This window comes from Cygnus olor, chromosome 1 (assembly GCF_009769625.2).
Source record: "Cygnus olor isolate bCygOlo1 chromosome 1, bCygOlo1.pri.v2, whole genome shotgun sequence".
NCBI lineage: Eukaryota > Metazoa > Chordata > Aves > Anseriformes > Anatidae > Cygnus > Cygnus olor.
In genome coordinates this window covers 103,392,672-103,413,050 of record NC_049169.1, presented here as the reverse complement: position 1 = coordinate 103,413,050, position 20,379 = coordinate 103,392,672, and the positions used below count along the sequence as shown (strand labels likewise).

Sequence of the window (20,379 nt, the reverse complement as noted above, 5' to 3'; positions counted from 1 at the left end):
GAGTAAGTAATTGAATTGGGAGCATTGATGCCTGTGTGGGTGGAAGTACCTTGAATGCTCTGATGGCATTTTGAATTTCAAAACAGCCACTAGTTCAATTTTGGTCTCTGGTGTAGCTAAGGCTTTGCCTGCTTGCAGTTGTGGGAGGGTCTGCATTACAGATTTTTTTTTCTTTTTGTTTTGATATCCATCAAATCCAGGTTCACAGTTCATGAAGAAGTAGGTGATGCCTCATGCAGTCCAACAGCGTCCTGGCTTGTATGAGGAATAGTGCAGCCAGCAAGACCAGGGAGGTGATCATCCCCCTGTACTCTGTCTGCTCTGGTGAGGCCGCACCTCGAGTACTGTGTTCAGTTTTGGGCCCCTCACTACAAGAAGGACATCGAGGTGCTTGAGCGAGTCCAGAGAAGGGCTATGAAACTGGTGAAGGACCTGGAACACAAGTCCTGTGAGGAGCGGCTGAGGTAACTGGGGTTGTTTAGGCTGGAGAAGAGGAGGCTCAGAGGAGACCTCATTGCTCTCTACACCTCCCTGAAAGGAAGGTGTGGGGAGCTGGGGGTCGGCCTCTTCTCACAGGTAACTAGCGATAGGACTAGAGGGAATGGCCTCAAGTTGCACCAGAGGAGGTTCAGGTTGGAAATGAGGAGACGTTTCTTCTCGGAAAGAGCAGCCAGGCATTGGGACAGGTTGCCCAGGGAGGTGGTGGAGTCAGCGTCCCTGGGGGTGTTCAAGGAAAGGTTGGACCTGGTGCTTAGGGACATGGTTCAGTGGGTGACATTGGTGGTAGGGGGGTGGTTAGAGCAGACGATCTTGGAGGTCTTTTCCAGCCTTAACGGCTCTATGAAAGCACACTCCAAGGCACGGCTTGCCAGCGCACACTCAGCCCGGGACTTGTTAGCAGTCTGTCTGGGCACTGGCACCCGAGCACCGCCCAGCCCGGCCGACGCTTCCCCTTTAAATGCAAACGAGGCGGCGGCGCCAGCCCCCGCGGCCTGCGTTAAAAGTTCGGCGGGGCCATTTTGGGGCAGTAAGACCCAGCGCCGGCCCCGGGACGCCCGCCGAGCGCCGCGCACCCACCCCGACCCGCCCTGCCGCCATGAGCGAGGCGGCGGAGAACACCCCTGCCGCCACGGCGCCCACCGACACCACCACCACCACGGCGGCCGACGGAGCCCCGCCGGCACCGCCCGCAGCCGCCCCGGACGCCAAGCCCAAGAGCCCCGGCAGCGCCGCTGCCGCCGCCACCACCACGACCACCGAGGCGCCCGGTGCTGCTGCAGCCGCTGCCCCCACCACTGCCCCCGCCGCCACCGGGGCGGCGGAGACGGAGAAGAAAGTGCTGGGTGAGTACCGGGGCTGCACGTGGCCGGGACGGGCGGCGCCGCTGTCCTCATCCCCGTCCCCCCACCACCCCCCCCGCCGCTCCCCGCCTCCGCTCCGTGAGTCAGAAGCGGGGCTGGGCGAGCTGCCCGCCCGGTGCGCCCGCGGCCCCTGTGGGGGCTCCTCTTAGCCCGCTGCTTCATCGGCAGCAGGCGGGGAGGTGGCTGCCGAGTTGCCTTCCACATGCTCGAGCCCAGGGTGGCGGCGTGTGTTGTCTTCCCGACTGCGATTAAACTGGATCAACCTGTTGAAAAGGGCCAGGCTGCAGTGAAGCAGTTCTAGTGGAAATAGGCTGCTATTTATACACGGCTAATCTTATTTATAATCTACTGCGTACAACTGCGTGACTCTAGGAGGCTAGCAAGATGAAAGTGAGGCTGGCTGGTAGTGTACAGTCCTGAACTTCGCTAACACAACATCTCCGAAGAGAAAGTGTAGAGCCCTGAACTTCGTGAGGACAGTATCCTCTCTTCTTCTCAAGAGAAGGATTGAGGTCACAGTGTGGCAGGTACAGGAGCTGAGGTAGGAAGGAGGCTAGCAAAACAACTGTAGGTGCAGCCTGCGTGGTTTTTCCCTCTTCTGTTATCAGATCTGTGAGTAATCAGTTGAGGCACACTGGTATCTTCTACATCTGGCTGGTTCTGGCCTTAACGCGGCTTGCTTTGCTCTTAGTAATGTTTTTAACTAGTTCACCTTTTGCTATTGCTTCATGGGGGAGTGAAAGAACAAATGCCTGTTCTGGTCTAGCAGAGAACATAACCTATCACAGCAATGCTTTTGCAAATTGGTCTTATTGCTAGGCAAGGTCTTTAGGAGATGTGAGAAAATGACGTTTGATGCCAATTCAAAATGGACTTGAATACCTGCCTACCTCAAATGTCCATGCTAACGGTCTTGTAAATACGTTCACTTAAGTCTTCTCTTAAAAAGATCCCATTAGAAGCAAGGTCTGAGACGTGCTCTGAGTGTCTGATTTCTAGGTGTAAGGGCAAAGATTAATCAGCTTTCTCTTCTATTTTTCTTAGCCATGTTTTCATTAATTTAGTAATTTGGGCATGAGTAGGAGTAGTTGATGATTGTTTCCTCTGATAGGTGTATGGTGTCTTGTAGAAATATGTGGACTTCTGCTCCGTAGTGGGGTAGGACTCATCGCATCAACTATCTTTGAATTGTCAGTAAAACTGGTTATGGTTTCCTCTGGGCTTGTCCTTCTTCCTGCCTGATCTCTCCACTATGACAGCTCAGGCTTAACAATGTCTGTGCCATGGTCACGTGGACATAGAGTATAACACTATTGTCTGGTGTTCCTCCCCTCACAGTAATGCTTAGGGGAGACTGTAAGACTAGTGCAGATAGGGAATATTTCCCCAGTATGCTATCCTAGAGACTGACAGAAGTCTCCAGTATATTCTTGACGGCTTGTGCAAAATGATGCTGTTCGAGCCAGCTCTGAAACCATGTGTGTGGATTTCCATTTGTCAGCAGCCAGCTGGCCACACAGAGTTTTGACTACTGCTCCTCACACCGGTTCTCTGGCTTCTCTGTGAGGGTTTCTGTTAAACTTCTAGGCTTCTCTTCCTAATCTGATTGAAATAGGCCAACAGATTCAATGGCTATTTTGAGGGGGAGGAAAAGGATGATCGTGAGGGAATCAGTGGTATTAGCCTTGTTTATTACAGCAGGCTAAAACCTGCACGCACAACTGGCTCCTGTTTCTGTGCTGGTTCCACCCCCTTCACTTTTTCCCCTCTTCACTTACGCAGTGAGGTCTTCCATGTTTCCAGTCTTTTCATGTTAACAGTAAGTGTCTGTACCTGGTGATGTCCCCATGAAACTAAACCTAAAAGCACATTTATAAATGTTGATGCCAAAGACGGTTATTGTTACACAGTCAATGCTAGGCAGTGAAACTCAGGTTTTTCTTCCGTGAAAATAAGGAGAAAGCTGGGAATGGATGCTGGATTAGGTAGTCTTTTCTCTAATAACAGTCTGTCTTAAATTCGTTTTGTTTATTCTAAATATGAACATTTGCCAAAACCTTCACTTCTGAAAAGTGAATAAATAGTAATGGTATGGTAAATAGTCTGTTACTATTTTCAGTAGACCACAGCAACAGTACAACAGTGGACTGCTACCAGCAAACACTGCTTCTGTAGCTGTGTATTGAGAGGAGGAGGTGGTCACTCTTCTTGTCTCTCAGGTATATGAGAATGGCAAGACTGTATGGGACTGAAAGTCTGTCTAGCTGTGTAACTGCCTAGTGAGTGTTCACAGAGAAGAATGCAGGTGTAAAGCAAATGAACTTAATTGTTTGCAGTGTGTTCTTCTTGCCTTTAGCAGACTGGCTTGGACTTCTGAACTGGAGACTCTCTAGACTTTTTCCCTTTAATTGATGCTTGTTTTTCCTGAACATATGTTAGGCTCTTAGCAAGTAGGCATTTGCCTGATGAGACCACTTTCAGGTATCTGCTGTATAAATTATAGGATGACTGCGTGGTCATGCTATGTAGTAAATAACATCTGTTAAAGAATAGAGCCCAAAATTCTCTTTCCTACAGGTTTGGAAAGTACAAGTTTGTTGTCCCCACCCAGTTGCTGACAGGGAAGGAGAGGCTGAACTTCTTCCATCACTCTTGAGTTCCTCCCACAGGAGGAACCTATATGTTGGAGGAACAGGTTTCACCAGATCGTATAAAAACTCTGCAGTATGGCTTCTAAATAAGATGCAAATTTGGTATTGTATGAGACAGGAACTTGTCTTCTTCCTAGAAGCCTCAGGACATGTAGTTGGTCAGTTTATAGCTGATATTTCATGGAAGGCTTCCAGAAGTAGGAATAAAAAGAAAAATGTTGGGCTCATTTGGTTAAAGAGAGGTTGACAATGCAAGAAAGAGCTCATCCAAAATAAAGATGTGCTGCCTTTTTCAAATGAGAGTTGTGTGGTGTTTGTGATACTGCTTCTTTAGTCAGTTCTCTTTTCCAGTAAAGAAAGGGTGACTCTGAGTGAAAGAGGAGACTTCTAAATAGCTTCAGCTAGATGTGAAACATAGCTACTAAACTAAAGAAAACTGGTGGATGGCAGGTTTACAGCTTCATTGCCTGTTTCTGGGATAAGAAGTAGATAAGAGATGAATGGCCAATTCTGAAAATAGAGCTGGGCTTCATTTTCAGATGCTGCATGCTAACTTCTTAATGAAGAACAGTAAGTTAAGGCACTACTACCTGCTACCACATTAGTATAAACTGAAATAGAGATGAAGGTACACCTTAAGCATTAAGGGAGCAGAATCAGTCTAGTCTGACTTCGTGGGCCTGTATAAAAGTATTTTTTGTAATACTAATCATAGAATCACTTCTTCTATACTTATGTTCTAGAGCAACTTTAACTTTTCTTTCCAGCCACAAAAGTTCTTGGCACCGTCAAGTGGTTCAATGTGAGAAATGGATACGGCTTTATCAACAGGTATGTTTAAACTATTTTGTATGCACAATGTACGAAGACTTGTGGTACAGATAATATGCCATACATTAGTAGTTGCAACAACAGACCTGACTACAGGCTCATGCAGTTAGTGGCCAGGGTTGGCCAGGCATTTAGTAAACTTGAATGCCTTCTCTGGGCCTCTTTCCACCATATGCCCTTCATAGAAAGTGGGGGGGGGGTCAAACTCTGTACAAATGTAGTCTGAGTAAACATACCTCAATTCTAATGAGCTGTATGGTCTTTCATGACTACCTGGATTCTTTTAAAGATGTGAGGAAGGCAGGAAGATGGGGGAAGGGAAAAATATTTTTGATAAAATATCAAGTGTATTTAGAGACTAGTCAAAACACCCATTCTAGATGCAATTTGAGCTTCTCTCATATGAGAAGATACTCCAGGCCTGGTTTCACAGAACTTCATTCTCGGAATATAAATGAATATCTGAATGGCACCAATAATAGCTGAGCTGTAAGTCAGGTTCATCACATTCCAACCTTGTGTTTGAGACCAATACTTCCAAGTTACTGGAGGGAATTCCAGCTTTTAAGGCTGGAATATCTGTGGTGTTGAGCTTAAATCTCTTGTGTGACTTATGAGAAATGAGGCCCCTGCATAGAACAGTTGTCTTGCAAAAGACATACCTGGCACTTCATTTTTGTCCTGCAAGTTTTTAATCTATTACACAACAGGTAGACTTGGTGAAGTTGGACACTGTAGAATGAGATAGTCCTGTTTCATGGATCTGAAGCCAGTTCTGGTACAGGAAATACTGGAATTACTATTCCAGTATCTAGTGACTACTATCTGGTGCTATATAAAAGAAAAGCTTGAATTAGGAAATGCTCTTAGTCTTTTGTAGTGCTTGAAAGTGGGAGCCTTCAGTTGGATATTGTGAGACAGCTAACAAGTTGCTACACCAAGCTGAAGTCAGTCAGACCAAGGACAGGAGAGTTAGGATGGCATATCTTCACAAACTCTTTGTGAGGGACCCAGCCATTCCCTCTGCAGAGAATTGAGTGACCAGACTGTAGGGTCTAGTTGTTTCTGCTGTATGGGAATACAGAATCAAGGTCTCTGACATCTTCATGTTTTGCTTGCAGGAGTCTGAACTGGCTGGTGTAATCTAGACAGTCTAATGACTTCTTATCTGGTTCCCCCACCAGTGGATGCTCCTAGCAACTTTTGTGTGGAGTTGCCTGGAGTTTCTCTGAAAGAAGAGCTCTGTTAACAACTGTGGCCAGTCCTGTTGATAGTCTTGCTTGACCTCTAGGATAGTAGCTCAGGTTGCAGGCGCTGTAGAAGATTGGGGGGGGGGATAGTGAAAGGCAAGTAGTGTAGTCATTACTCTGTCCTGTGTTGAAACAAAATACTGAATGCTACCCTGCAGATACAGGGAACCTCCCTCCTGTCTCCCTCCCCCCCCCATCCTTAAGAAGAGCTGGGGGGGGCTCCTTTCTGCTCTTAAACATATGACTGGAAATTCTGAGCAAGGTCTCGATAGTACAGCCTTACACAGAATATGTGGAATTCAGGGGATGTACAACAGCCTGGGGGAAGGGAGGCTTTTTATTTGTAAAGCCAGGGATTTCTATCTAAGCAGGTTAGTGTGAAGTCTTATGACTTATCACTTTCTTTTCACAGAAATGATACCAAAGAAGATGTGTTTGTTCATCAGGTAAGAGAGAAGTAATTATACTTGCAGATTTGTGTTATCCTTGGCCTGTGGTAGGCTTCTTGTGTAGCTTATGGAATAGCTGGGTGGCTGAGGTCAGTTTATCTTTGCTGCTCCTTAGAATATTTACTCCAAATATCACATCTTGGCATGCATGCCTTTAAGAGAGGAATAGGAGGGTATGTTTTCTTTCTCTCTGAAGTCATAATCGAAGGAGTAGGTATTATAAACCTTTGTGCTGTCTTCTGTCTGCTCTGATTTGAACACTAAACTTCTCCCCCACCCTCAGGGAGATTTCCTATGTTTTGTAAATACTTCTGCTGTTTGTCCTTCTTCCCTTCCCCCACTTTATAATGCTCCTCCTGTGTCTTCTGTTTCTTCCCACCCTTTTTTTCACTTTGAGGTCTGTTCTGTCTGCCCTCCCTGGTATTGGAGAGAAAGTGATCTAGCCTGGCTCTTGACCAGGCTGGGTTGCCATCAGCTGTTGCTGCATGAGGCAGCTGTTCTTGGGAAGAAGGGGAGGAAGGCTATGTGCCAAGTGTGCCCAAGTAGGGAGAGATTGCCAAGCAGCCTGCCATTGGCTAACCTTCCTTGAACTGTCAGTAGGCTGTTCTAAGTTTGTATCGTGAGTCTTGGGTCACAGACAGCTAATGGGAAGGCAGAGGATGCTGCTTCCATGCTGATGTAAACCGATTGGCTGGCATAGATCTGGTTTTGCATCATCTGAGACTTCACCAGCAAATGAAATACTATCCTTGGAGCTTGTCCCTGTGAAAGGTCTGCAGGCCACGTGAGCCTTAAAAGCAGAGCTTTCTTCATGGTATGACAGTATTTCCATGAAATGTAGCTGGTGAACCTACACTCAGAGTAGGTTACAGATGGAGAGGGTATGTGCGTATGTAGTTAAACATCTTTGGTAAACATCAAGAGTCAGTTTAGCTCCTGTAGCTTCATGACTAAATACCCCAGGCTAACTGTTTCTCTGGGTCAAGGGTTTAGACCCATTATCCCTAAAATGGGTGGAACCAGGAGGGAGTAAGACTTGTGTCTGTAACAAGTGAAGATATGAGGAAGTATTCCCAGTACACATTCCCAGTTTAGTTAGTGGTCTGGGAGCAGGAGCTCTCAATGTGTATACAGACTTCTCAAGAGGTCTTAATTCATATACAAATTTCTAACAGTTAACCTCCTTCTTAATGAACATGTGTTGTGTGCATGCTGATATACTCCCTTCTGGCTGCTGGTACAGCATCTGTGCGTGGAGGGAGATAGGAAGAGTTCTCATAACTGAAAGGTGTCTTGAATAGGCAGCACTGTAAAACTGTCCTGAAGGCAAGCAAGGTCTCCCTGAGACCTGTGTGAAGATAACCAGCTGTCCTACTGATGACAAACATGACACAGATCAGTATTTTTAAGACTGCCTGTGAAGACTCAAAACAGTGAAGGCCCACAGCAGGATGCTATTATCTGTTGTTTTGTCTCACCTGTGGAGATGATTATTTACCTGTATGTAAACTGGTGGTGGCAAGAACTTGATTTTCAGCTGTGGAAGATAAGATGCTCTAGGCATGAGCACTGAGCAAAACTGGCTTGGTGTTTCAGAAATACCACATCACTTGCAAGCTTGCATCTGATTAAACCTGTCTGGGGGCTCTGTATGGCAGTGTAGATTCCTCCAGATGCAGCCTACGTCAGCTGTGATCAGATGTTCCTAAACTTTTCCATCCCGAGCTGTTCCGGTACGTGGACAATGGCAGGAAGCGGGGGTGCGAAGGAGTGATGGGTCTGCTCTCTGCTTGGTGGTGCAGTGGGAGGAGGTCCTTGCTCGGGGTGTCCTGGCTGGGGCTTCTGCCCTGGTGCCCCTGCGTGGTGCTGGGGAGCTGCTGCCTGGCCACTCAGGGCAGGAGCTGCTGGGCAGGGAGTGGTGTGAGGAAAGCAAATCTGCGAGGAAGGCGATTCAAACATGGCTAAGCAAACATCCTGCTAGCAGCTCCCTCGCTGTTCTGTGTTAGTGCCTGTGCAGCTCCTCCTCCCCTTCCCCCACGCCCTGCCCGGGGAGGGGTTGGATTATACATCTAATCCCTTTAGAATAAGGTTGACCTAGTTGAACAGATACACCCTCCTCCTCCCTTGGTGCACACATAGTAGGGAGGGAACAGCCTGGTCTCATGATCGGAATGGGGGTTAACTCTCAGTGTGTGTCTATTGGATGCTATTTATAAATGAGCACAGATTAAAATGCTTTTCTCTTTAGGGCATGCATGGCTTGCTTTGAATTAACCCTTTGTCTTGTGGGGGACCTGAGCAGTGGTTTGGGGAAGGGCAAGACTTGCTTGGCTTTGTCTTGCTTGTTGTCCTTGTGCAGTTTGCTCGTGTGAGGTGCTGCTGAGGGCACTGTGTCAGTTAGGTGCAGTGCAAGCAGTGGGCATTCCGTATCCTCACAAAGGAGTGTGAGAGGGAAGGAGGAGGGAGTTCTGCAATTTAACACCATTAAAAGTGTAGGTAGTTAGAGAAGCTTTTCTTGAGGCATAGTTTGAATCAAGAAGCAGTGAGGTGAAGCTTGTGCAGCAAAAGAGATTAATATCTTTTTTTCTACACTTCAGCAGACTGTATCTTCATGCACAGTGTTTATAATGCAACCTGGTATAGATGTACCACTAACTGATGTGACAAATTTTGGCTATCACTGTGACAATGCTGGATGTGCACATGATGTGGTGATATCATGAGGGTACAGAAAGAACTCTTCCAAACAAAGTACTGAACTAGCTCTGAAGTTTATCATAGCTGTCTGTTCATCAGTGTTCCCTTGGGAAAGGAAAGGCTTTGTGTTAATTGTCAGTGCTGCCTGTGTTAACACAAAGGCGCTTGAGCTTGCAGAATGGTGGTGAACACAGTAACAGGGAGAATAGTGCTCTCTCCTCTCTGGATATACAGAGTACAAGTCTTTTCTCTAAGCTTGGAGCTTAGGCTTGTTAGCAGCTTATTTCTTCAGTGTTTACCTACAGCTGAGATAGTAGTAAAGCCATCCACTTACTGTTAAGTTTTGAGAGATTCTCAAAATTCTTTGTGTATGCTCTTATGAAATAACCCCAAAGCCTACTGCATGGCAGCCTCTATCACCAATTGACAGATAATTCAATTGCAAATCCTGAATTTTGAAGCTTTTGTCCATAAGTCTGAAACAGTACGCATGAAATCATGTTGATTTCATCTTCCATTATCTTTCTTGAAAGTTTGAATAGGTTGATTAATCTTAAGTACACCCTCTGCTGAAAGGATGTCTAGTAGTCCTCTTTCCTCTGCCCTTACAAGGAAGGGGAGGAGTTTGAAATGCAGCTTGTTGACATCCATCATGTGCAGAGTGTGAGACTTCAGAGTCATGTCAATTGTCTCAGTACAATGGTAGTGAAATAATTAAACCCTTAATCTACAGTGAAGGTAACAATTCTAGTGTTAGTACTTAACATTTATGGAAAACCTAGGACTTCCAGGTGGTTTTAGTAATGGGGCAGTTACTAAGAGGTCAGCAAGAAAGCAAACAAAGCTGTCCTGGCTGAAGGTGGGAGTCTCTGCTTGTTGTGGTGGTGGTTCCCAAAAGAATGTGCTTGAGCAGCTCGTTCTCTTCCTTTTCTCTATCTCATCCCTTCCTATCTGTTTTCTTTCCTATCAGAAAAATTCCTGGATTGTTTTTTGCTTTGGTAGCAATACTATCTACACTTTCATGTTCTTCTAAGGCTTAAGAGCCTTTCAGGGACACTGCAGTGTACAGAGAAAAACTGGATAGATGTAGAGCTATAGGGCTACAAGGACAGGCTGGCCTGTTGCCTGAAACAAAGGGGATTGTTTTCAGCAACAAATGAAAATACTTTTCCTAAACTGGTCAAGCTCAACTTTAAACTGACTAGAATTTTTCTTTCAGTACTTCAGTGGGAAATATTTTGGGGCTAGTGTTGACTGAATGACTATAGTTGCCATGCGCTGGTAATAACTTCTCTGATCTTCATTCTGCCTGCCTTTCTTCGACTGCAGACATATTACAATTCTCTTATTTTACTCTGTAAACATACTTCACTTCTGAAGCAGGATTTGTGCATTTCTATGTACTGGATCTACATCTATCTCCTTCATGCTAACAAGACATCCATATCAGGAGACTTCGAGTAGATTGGTCTTTAATCAAAGAGGACTTTAGTAAAAAGCTGGTTCCCTAGATTGTATTCTACAATGTATGTATGCTTAATGTTTTTTGCTCTCTTTCAGTTTGTGAACCTGTACTTAATGAACTGGCAGTAGCCTTCCCTTGCTATAAATGCCTCTCTGAAATCCTGGCAGTGTTCTACTAACTGAAAGACATCCATAGCTGATAGGCTGAAAATCACTCTAGGATGTTTGGGTGTTTCTGTGAGTCTGGGGTTAGAGGATAGGATGATGTCAGCTAGTTCTGATTGCAAGCAATGTTAATAGTATTTTGGGGATTCTTGTCTGAAAGAGATGACTATGCTCTGGTAATATTCCCCTGTGTTCAGCAGGGACTTGCCGAACTTTCTAGGGTCTCCCTTAGAGTGCTTAGGTAAAATGCATATTTTTGTTACTCCATAGTTCATAATTTTTTTCTAGTTAAAAAGAGCTGTCATGATACCTTATAGTTAATGCCACCTCCTACAAAATACTCATGATCTTAACATCTTTGTACATGGTCAACAGGTCTCCCAGTGATTGTAAAGGAATGGGTCACAGTTGTTGCTGGAGCTACTTCAGTATGGTTTGCAGGAGACCAAATGCTCCATTTGAGTGTATGGAAATACAGAAAGGTTCTGATACTTAGTAGGCTTGAAAGGGGGAGTCCTGGGGCAGCAGCAACTTGTAAGCTTGTGAGCCTTGAAAAAGGAGCAAGCCCTGACTAAGGGAGGAAGGAGGTCCTGTAATAAAGTGTAGGGAGGGAATCAATATTTTTGAAGTATTTTGGTGTGGTGACTGATCTGGTATGTGGAGTTGGGACTGTAACAGGAAAATATAATTCTTCCCTCATCTATAGTGCTATGAAGGAGTAAGATAATGAGTAAGATTAACTAATGTATTTTTCTTTATCTAAAGACGGCAATAAAGAAAAACAATCCACGGAAGTATTTGCGCAGTGTTGGTGATGGAGAGACTGTAGAATTTGATGTGGTCGAGGGAGAGAAGGTAAGATTATAGAGGTGTAATACAGAGTTCACATCACTGTCATGGGAAGTAACACAGAGCACTGTCTGTACATCTAGTGTTTTTGTCTAAAGTGTTGATTCCTGGGATGGGTGGCACTCATACAGCTTCTCTGTAGAAGATCAGTTTAAGGCTTTATTGAAGTGTAAATAAGTTCTGAGAGATCCAGAAACACATCTTATTGCTCCTAGAATTTCTAACTCTTACTTGATAGAACAGTTAATGCTTATTTAGCAGTCTGCAGGCCACAACTTATATATATATATATATATTCCCCTGAATAATTTGGCTTGGAGTCTGGTAACTTGAAGGTTCTTGAGCTTCTACTTTCTCACTCATTTTCTGAGTTCTGAGCTTTCTGGATCTTTATATTTTAATCAGTGATTTTTTTTCCTCTTTCCTACCCTCTGAACTTAGTCGGGCTGGTAGGATCTCAACTCATTAGCTTATACAGTTGTAACTCTTGTGTTGCAGGGTGAGAATAACAGACCTGCTTTTGCACTACAGGAGGAAAGGATTTGTGTAGCTGGGAACTGATGTTATACTCATGCAAACAAGTTTCTCCTTGTTTCTTTCTTCCCTTTCTGGCTTGGGTTCTTTTCTCACAGAACTGAGGTTTACTTTTTCTGGCCTTTCAGGGTGCAGAAGCAGCTAATGTCACTGGTCCAGATGGAGTCCCTGTAGAAGGCAGTCGCTATGCTGCAGACCGGCGCCGCTATCGACGTGGCTATTTTGGCCGACGCCGTGGACCACCTCGAAGTGTAAGTTTGACTTCTTAGTGATGGTTGTCCTACCTCAGCTGTCTTCCATTCTTGTCAGGAGATGGAACAACAGGTTCAACAGTGGCATGTGCTAAACTGTTAATGCTTAAGTTGTTAGTGTTCTTCAGTAATATTCTCATTTTCGCTTTGTCCAGCATATCATTGATGTTAATACTGATAGCCTTATTATTGGGTGTCCTGCAGGCTTTTTTTTAGCATCTTTTTGAAAGATGTTAGAGCATTTTTTTGGGTGTTAAGCTATTTTGTTGAGGAGCAAACACAGGAGTAAAACTCCTGATTGTTTCCTTTTGCTCTCCTAAAATTAAAATCTCCCTCAACTCACTTTAGTGAATGGTTTAGTTGATAGTATTTGTTTTAAAATTTGAATCAGCTCCAAGATAAATGAGCAGACATATCAAGGCTTGACACCCCTGTGTACTGCTGAGTATGGAAAGCAGCTGTTTCCTTCTGCCTGAAGAGTGATAATGTGAGACCTGTCTTGGACATGGGGAACATTCAGTCTCAGGGTTCTTGCACTGGAACGTATTCTCTTGGATGTCTAATGGAAATGTATGCAGCTAAAACTCTGGCTTGCATGTGATGCTGTTTGGATCCCAGTAGTTGAAAGTATACACAAGAGGGACAAATTGTGATACACTGTTTTTTTTTCTTAAGCTTGTTTATATCCAAGCCTCCATGTTAGTGTTGGGAGGGGCAGTACTAGGCCTTAACTGCTTCATGACCTGGTGATTGATATGAGGCCCCTTTTGAAAACTGAAAACATACTGGTCTTCCTCTGGTATCACTTCTAGAAGAATTACAGCCTTCAAAGCTTGCAAATGCTCCACTTAAAGTTATTAACCTGGGTGCTTATTGTGCATGGGGCTTTTTCCTTCCATTTGGGTTGAGATTCCTTTGAATGTCAGACCTGCCCACCAAAGCATTGATATGTCCTCTAGATCTGGTGTAATCTGTGAACTGACAGCAGAACAGAACTTACTTCTAAGATTTTGGACGCATCATAGTACCATCCCCTTAGCATACCATTCTTTATCAAGTAACCAGGTAGACTGTGTGACTGCAGTGACTTCTCAAAGATGATAGTGGCCAGGCAGTGACACTGGCCAGCATCTTTAGCACTCTTAACTGTATCCTATCTAGTCCCATAGACCTGGATGTGTAAGATTGTCACAAGTGAGACTTTCTCATAACCTTAGTTATGAGTTCTCCAAGAATGCCAGCTTTGGCTGCAGCTATGCCTGCTAAACTCCTTGTGTATTGCAGTGGAACATTCTTATGTTCTGAGCTAGCCTGAGGGCTGACCAGTTCTGATGGGCCTTCTTTACTGACTTACTGATTGATTAGTTGCCTGAACAAGTAAAAGGTCTGTTCTGAGTGTCCTAGTGGAGCGAATCCTCTTCTGAAGCATTATTTCTTTTGGGGAATTTTTTTCTTGTATCAGTTAACACATTCTTCATGTTGCAACTGTAAATCTACTGCATTTCAAGAGGCTTCTTTCCAATATCCCTCTTTAACAAGGCCTCTGCTTTACCATTCTGTTTAGATTTGCGAAGGGGAAAAGGTAGCAATGTCTGAGCCATAGCAGTATGTATATGCTATTTCCATGGTACTGTTCACAGCTGAACTAAAGGTATTGCTGATTGACTTGAGGAGTTGTTTCTATCTAGTTATCTTTCAGAACTCTTCTGAAACTTGTTGGGTACTCATAGTACACTATTCTTAGACTTCAATGTCTCAAGGAAGTTCAATTGTTTATAAGCAACTGTTGTTGCACATCTGAAAAAGAAATTTCACTGTACCTTCGCCTGATACACTTTAGATCTACTAGGCTGCAGAGGTGACTCTTCAAGAACTCAGTTCCATGTCAACAGTACTTTCTTTAGTAAAGAGCAAAGGGTTCAAAAAAATTTTACAGCTTAAAAAAAACAACAGTGCTATAGCTTAAGAATGGCAGTAATATTCAGCTTTAGTTTAAGGTGAATTTTGATGCAGCGGCCTTCCAGGTTTTAGGAACTTCTCATTGCTTTCACTTAGCAAATGTAGTTCAACCTTGTAGCCCAGCAAGAGATGATTTTTCTTTGTTTATTTGTGGTTTTTGGCAAACTTTAGATGCTATCCATTGTTTGCCATGCTAACTCAAATATGTCTGTATTCTGGATGTAATTTGCTGGGCCTGTTCCTGAACACCTGTGATTTTCTTTAAGAACAAGAAGAAACTTCAAGAATATGAATCTTTTAACCAGCTTCAATGGACATTTGTCTGGATTGCTTGGAGGACTCTGTGGAGAGCAGAGATGCTTCTTAATTGCGTTCACTGAAGAAAAGAGGCTGTGGTCTTCCACAAACTGTGGTAACAGGCATGGCATGGAGCTGTAGTCGGAATGTTAATACAGGCAATGAATTACGAATAACCTTGAACTGATGAGGTCATCTAAATCCTGTGAACGAGTGAGTCAGATGGGCAAAATTGTTTGGGAAACACTTTAAAGCCTGACATTTCTTGTGCAGATGTGAAAATATAAATGGCTCATTCTGTAGCTTTTGTACAGTACTGAAATGGAAGAACACTAATAAATTGGAGGAAGCAGATGAGTAAAAAGCACCTTGCAGTTACAGCTAATGCTTAAAAATACACTTTCATTTGGGGAGAGAATAAGGCTTCTTATCTTCATGGGAAGTTACAGTATGCCTGCCTATTTTGTAGGAGGAAAAATGTGGAGTGAAGCTGGCCAGGCCAACTTCTTACATTCATCTTTTAGGATGACCTAATGTATTAACGGGTATCCTACATTAGAAGCTTTCAGTGGAATATGTTAAATGAACAGGACTGTGTGCTAGAGATGTAGTGATGTTTTAACAATACAGATGAAGCTTTCCCAGTCAATGAATCTAATAAATTTACTATTAGTGTAATAAAACAAGATCTCAAAGCTCAAGTTTTGGCTTCTCGTTACACTGTCAGAAGTTAGTGAAATAGTGTAACAGCTTTATTCTGGAAGCATACTTGACCTCTGGCCAGCAGACCTACTTGACTTTCAGTTAAATGAATGTATTAATTTTTGTGATACTGCAGAGGATGCAGGAAACTACTGATACTTCTAGGCTAAGCAGTTCAATGTTTTCAACTAGCTGTGCAACCCAAGCACACTTAAAATACTGAAGCATCAAAATTCAGTTTGAGGTGAATAGGAAAACACTGTCTGCATTGTATTCCAGTAATGCTTCATGAAGTTCAGTCATTCCTTTTTGTCATTGTCACTGTGGGAAATGCTGTTCTTTATCTGAGATTTCAATGCAGGTTTCTGTAGGGAGAATGCAGGCTTCTATAGGGAGGAGTGGACCTAGGTTGTACCATTAAAAGGCAATATTGAATTTCTGTGTGTCTTTAAAGAGCAGTGAATGTGATGCTAATTGTCAAGTCCTATAGGAGAGGTTTTGGCTGAAAAGTTTTGCATTCCTCCTTACTGTTAGCTTTGATGCTTTAACTTCTGGCATGCTGTCCTTTTGACAAGACCTTCTAGGTCTTCATGATTTCTAACTTCTGGTACTACATGTTAGAACTGATTGAGATTCCAACTGTTAGCTCACGTGTTGGAGGAGAGAAGTTATAATTATGCTGGGACATGCACAGAAGGGAGGGAGATGTGAGGGAGTGTTTTCTCTAATGGAGCCAGACCAGAAGCAGTCTGAAGCAACTTTGAGCATGATGACTTTCAGGTAGCTATCCCAATTCAGAAGTGTCCAGATCAATGGCTACCTTTCAATAATGCATTTACCTCTTGCAAGTCAGTGACATTTGTTTTGAAATGCACTCTGGTATGTGTTAGAACTGTTGGTTTCTCTCTTTCCCTAGAGAGAGGGAGGCAGCATCAGCAGGTGGCTTTATCTGCTACTAGGAGGAACAAGGACATCTGTTAACTCTTGTTTTGTCCCCACTGTCACTTTGCTGAAACAAAAGCCTTATGGTATGGTATCAATGCTTTGAATGTAGAACCTAATGTGTTGGGATCCTTGTACAGGTTTACTGTTCTGTATGAACTGGTATTCAAATCCTTGGGCTATAGAGTCAACATATACCTGTGAAGAAAGATAACGCTTCATCTTTATCTTGGTCTTCTGGTTTACTTTGCTTGCAGGGTGTTGAGGGAGAAATCAAGGATGGGATCACAGAAGGAGGACAACTTAATCAGCAAGTCCATAGGAATCCTACGTATCGTCCCCGCTACCGCAGGTTTGTGCTATTTTCTCTGCTTGTCATTGCAAATAAATGTGGTCTATAAAAGCTTAGAGTAGGAAGCTGTATTCCCCAACATTCATGTGCATGTGAGTGGTAGGGAGAGGTTGAGAAGCATTTTAATATTAATACCTTTCTCCTAATTATTAGGAGTAAGGAGGTTACTGTAGATGTAGTTTAATGTGACTATGTTACTCAGAGCCCGGAATAGGTCAAGAAAGGGCAAAGTTTTGTATTGTTACTTCTCACAACTGAGCAACATTGAAGTGAGTTGGAAGCTCTCTCATCCTAGCTGAACTCTTATGTCTCCTTGAATCTAGATTCACCATTGTTCCACTTGATCTGGGACAGGTAGATCCAGCATCTGCAGGGGCAATGTGTGCTCTAATACTTCACATAGACTGCATCCACGTGTAGTAGCATAGGAGGTTGCAGTTCATTGCTGGACTACTGGTCTGTCTGTATCTAGCACAGTCCTGTGTGTTGCTTAGGCTTGTTTCTAAGCACTGGTGTCTCTTGTAGGTACAGAAAAAAGCCTACTGTTCAGGAAAAATTCAAGTCATGCCTTATCTCTTAGAGGCCATTAGATTGTACGGTAGCATTTCAGTGAACTTGTAGTATCCTGTGCTGGTGAAGGGATCCCTGTAGGGATCCATAAAACTGAGCTAAATGGGTGTTTGAAGACCAAATAGGCTATTCTTGGGTTAAGTCAAAGTTTAGATTGTACATGAGCACTCATGCTTTCCAATGGGATATGCAGCATAACTTGCTGAGTGACATGTTAGTCATCCCTTTAATTGGCCAGCATAGGATTTTTCTTTATTTTTTGGTCTTAATTCTGACATGGCCACTCTAGTTTCCATGTGTTTGCACTGAGGGAGCAATTCCATAATTGAGTGATTCAGTGTAGTTCAAAATATCAGTATATGAAATACCCAGCCTCTGACTGTTACATATTCTGAGATGTTGCCCAACTTTTTTTAACTTCCTTTAAGTGGAAAAGCTTATTCAGATTCCTGACTTCTTGTGACTTGTTTCTGTTTCCTCTTGGAGGATGAGTGACAAATAAGACACCAGCGAACACAATCCAGCAGTTGTCTTTCATAATTCCTTATAGAGACTACTCTTCAGGAGCTGAATTGTATTAGTATGCCATTCAGCAGACCTCACTTGCTCCTCTTAAATCTTGTCCTTGTTTTGTGGTCAAGAGGGGCAACATTGTATTGGTTACTTCAGAGGGAATATACAGAAGTGGTTCATGGGTGTAATAGGAATTACTAGGAATTAAACCATTTGATTACAAATAAGGCTGGGCTAGTCCAAGGCTAACTTGGTAGAGTTATGTGGCCACTGCTGGCTTGTTTCTTCTCTTAGCCAGCAGTTCAGATGGCGTAACTACCTCTATTATAAGACAAGCAGCAGAACATTCTGATGTAGTTTCAGTGGTGAAGAGACAACCAGGCTGCTTGTCTATTCCAATGAAACAAGTTTTTCCTTTAAACTACATGACAGCCAAACTGCAGAGGGATTGTTTGCTAGCATTTGAAACCATTAAGATGGTACTTGGTTAGAGAGGTCTTTTGCTAGGCTGAAGTTAAGGTAGCTTAACCTTCTCAGGATTCCCATGTACTTGATACATATTTCCCTGCCTCTTCAGAGGTCCCCCACGTCCACGCCCTGCCCCAGTGGCAGGAGAGGCCGAAAACAAAGAGAACCAGCATGAAGCCAATGCTATGAGTCAGCAGCCACTTCGCCGTGGGTATAGGCGCCCATACAACTACCGGCGTAGACCTCGTCCACCCAATGCGTCAGCTCAGGATGGGAAAGAGGTAAGCATGCTCCTAGCAATGCAGCAGAAACTGAGTTTTGATGATACAAATATTCACGAGCCTCTGTTCTACTGGGAGGATTTACCAGGTGTGTTGGTGTGTTGGAGGTTACTGATGGCTGACTCCAAGATGCTGACAGTAGAGGCAGCTGTTTTCATTGCCTGTTCCTTATGAACTTATTTGAGCAGCTTACCTTAAATGGAACCAGCAGTAGGATAAGAATTGCTTCTGGATAATTCTTAGTTGGAGTCACTAACACTCTTTTGAAGTAGAGAGAAACACTTTGAGCTTCTTCAAATATCCTCAAACCATCTCTTTCTAGGATAAGAGCTCTGAAAGCTTTGGATCAATTTTCTGAGCTGCTTGAACTAGATGAATCCAGGTTGTAAACAGACTCTACCTAGTGAGCAAATCTCTCATTCTGTATCCACCTGAGGTAGTCTCTTCCATGTTGGAGCTGTATTGAAAAAAGCGTACCAGAAATGATCTGTGTAATGCTTTTTAACTATAAGAAATATGCTAAAATTATATCTTCTGAAGCTTCATCTTCCTTGCTTGTATAAAAAACCTGGGTTATATTGGTGCTGCCACTGAACAGAGAAGGGATTTTTTTAGTCTTTGCCTCTAACAAGGTTTATTGTGTCTCAGACAAAGGTGACTGAAACACCTGCTGAAAATCCTGCTCCGGTGACTGAGCAGAGTGGTGCCGAGTAATGTCCAGCTTCCCCAGGCACCTTTACCATCTCTCAGGTAAGGAATATGGGTAGTTCTTGTACTCCAACTAAAACAGGATTGTGTATATTTCTAGTACTTCGGGTTGTGGCTGTATCCCCATATGTCTGGCTATCTAGTAAGTTACATGTAACTTCTGAGAGCCTCGTGTAGGTGAATCAAGGAACTGTCTACTGTGCTTTCTCTGAGAAAACAAGTCTTGCTTTATCTGTATCTTCAGTAATAGCATCTGTTAATGAATTGGTGCTGTTTTGCTGTAGGAAAATGCTGTATTTTCAGTTTGTAGATAGGATATGCTAGTCATGCTTAATCTGTTAATCAGAACACTCACCCTTCTGATGTTCCACCTTTTCAACAGTGAAGTGAAATTAAGTTACATATTCTGTAATATATTTTCAATCCATCTTTTCAACAGGTGTCCTAAAGTACAACTCAAAAGTAACACCAAAGAAATATTCAAGCAATAAATAGTCAACAATGATGAAAGCAAAGATTTGAAACATCGGAACTTAAAAATAATACCAGCAGCTGAGATCCAGGGAACGCCTGCAAGACAGATGCATGAAGAGAAAGAGAGCGAGATTCAGAAAGAGCAACCTCCCCAGTTTCAACAGCAACTGTGGGTTTTTTCTTTTTTAGAATTTCAGTGTTTTGCTAGTATTGAATTTTTCAGTTTTTCTTTTGGTATCAAACTGAAAAAAGGGAAAAATACCCAACCAAAGAACTGAAATTGAAATCAAATGCTTTTTTATTGGATGCTGGTGCTAAACCTCCCAAGTGTGTTGTTTTCTTTTTTCTGTGCCAGTCCTGTTCACTGCAGGACATGGGGAGGAGAAATTTCCGCTTTCCTTGGTAAGATCTATTTGAAACTGTGCAGCATGGGTGACGTTCCTCACAAATAAAAATGATTTCAAGTACCAAAAAAGCAAATCCATTGAAGTGTTTGTTCATGTTCTCCTTTAAAATAATGAATGACTGTATCTTACTGCTTCAGCATTTGTGTGAAAATGAGGGCTACATCCTTAAATGTATAAAGATGTGTCTTGTCTAAAACTATGGTG

The 20,379-nt window shown here is 43.3% G+C and overlaps 1 protein-coding gene across 1 annotated transcript; it reads left to right on the top strand.

Annotated features, from left to right (window-relative positions):
• The first annotated feature begins 968 nt into the window (after positions 1 to 968).
• On the top strand, positions 969 to 20,243 carry YBX3 (Y-box binding protein 3). The gene is made up of 9 exons (XM_040575228.1): positions 969 to 1,343; positions 4,780 to 4,843; positions 6,506 to 6,539; positions 11,634 to 11,723; positions 12,380 to 12,502; positions 16,660 to 16,754; positions 18,415 to 18,586; positions 19,235 to 19,336; positions 19,734 to 20,243. Exons 1-8 carry the CDS (start codon positions 1,097 to 1,099, stop codon positions 19,298 to 19,300), a joined length of 891 nt encoding a protein of 296 aa, XP_040431162.1. The 5' UTR covers positions 969 to 1,096; the 3' UTR covers positions 19,301 to 19,336; positions 19,734 to 20,243.
• Positions 20,244 to 20,379: the final 136 nt, after the last annotated feature.

Coding starts and splice junctions, on each gene's coding strand:
- YBX3 (XM_040575228.1), top strand. CDS start 1,097: ATGAGCGAGGCGGCGGAGAACACCCCTGCCGCCACGGCGCCCACCGAC. Junction 11,724..12,379: donor ATGTGGTCGAGGGAGAGAAG/GTAAGATTATAG, acceptor CTGGCCTTTCAG/GGTGCAGAAGCAGCTAATGT. Junction 16,755..18,414: donor TATCGTCCCCGCTACCGCAG/GTTTGTGCTATT, acceptor CTGCCTCTTCAG/AGGTCCCCCACGTCCACGCC.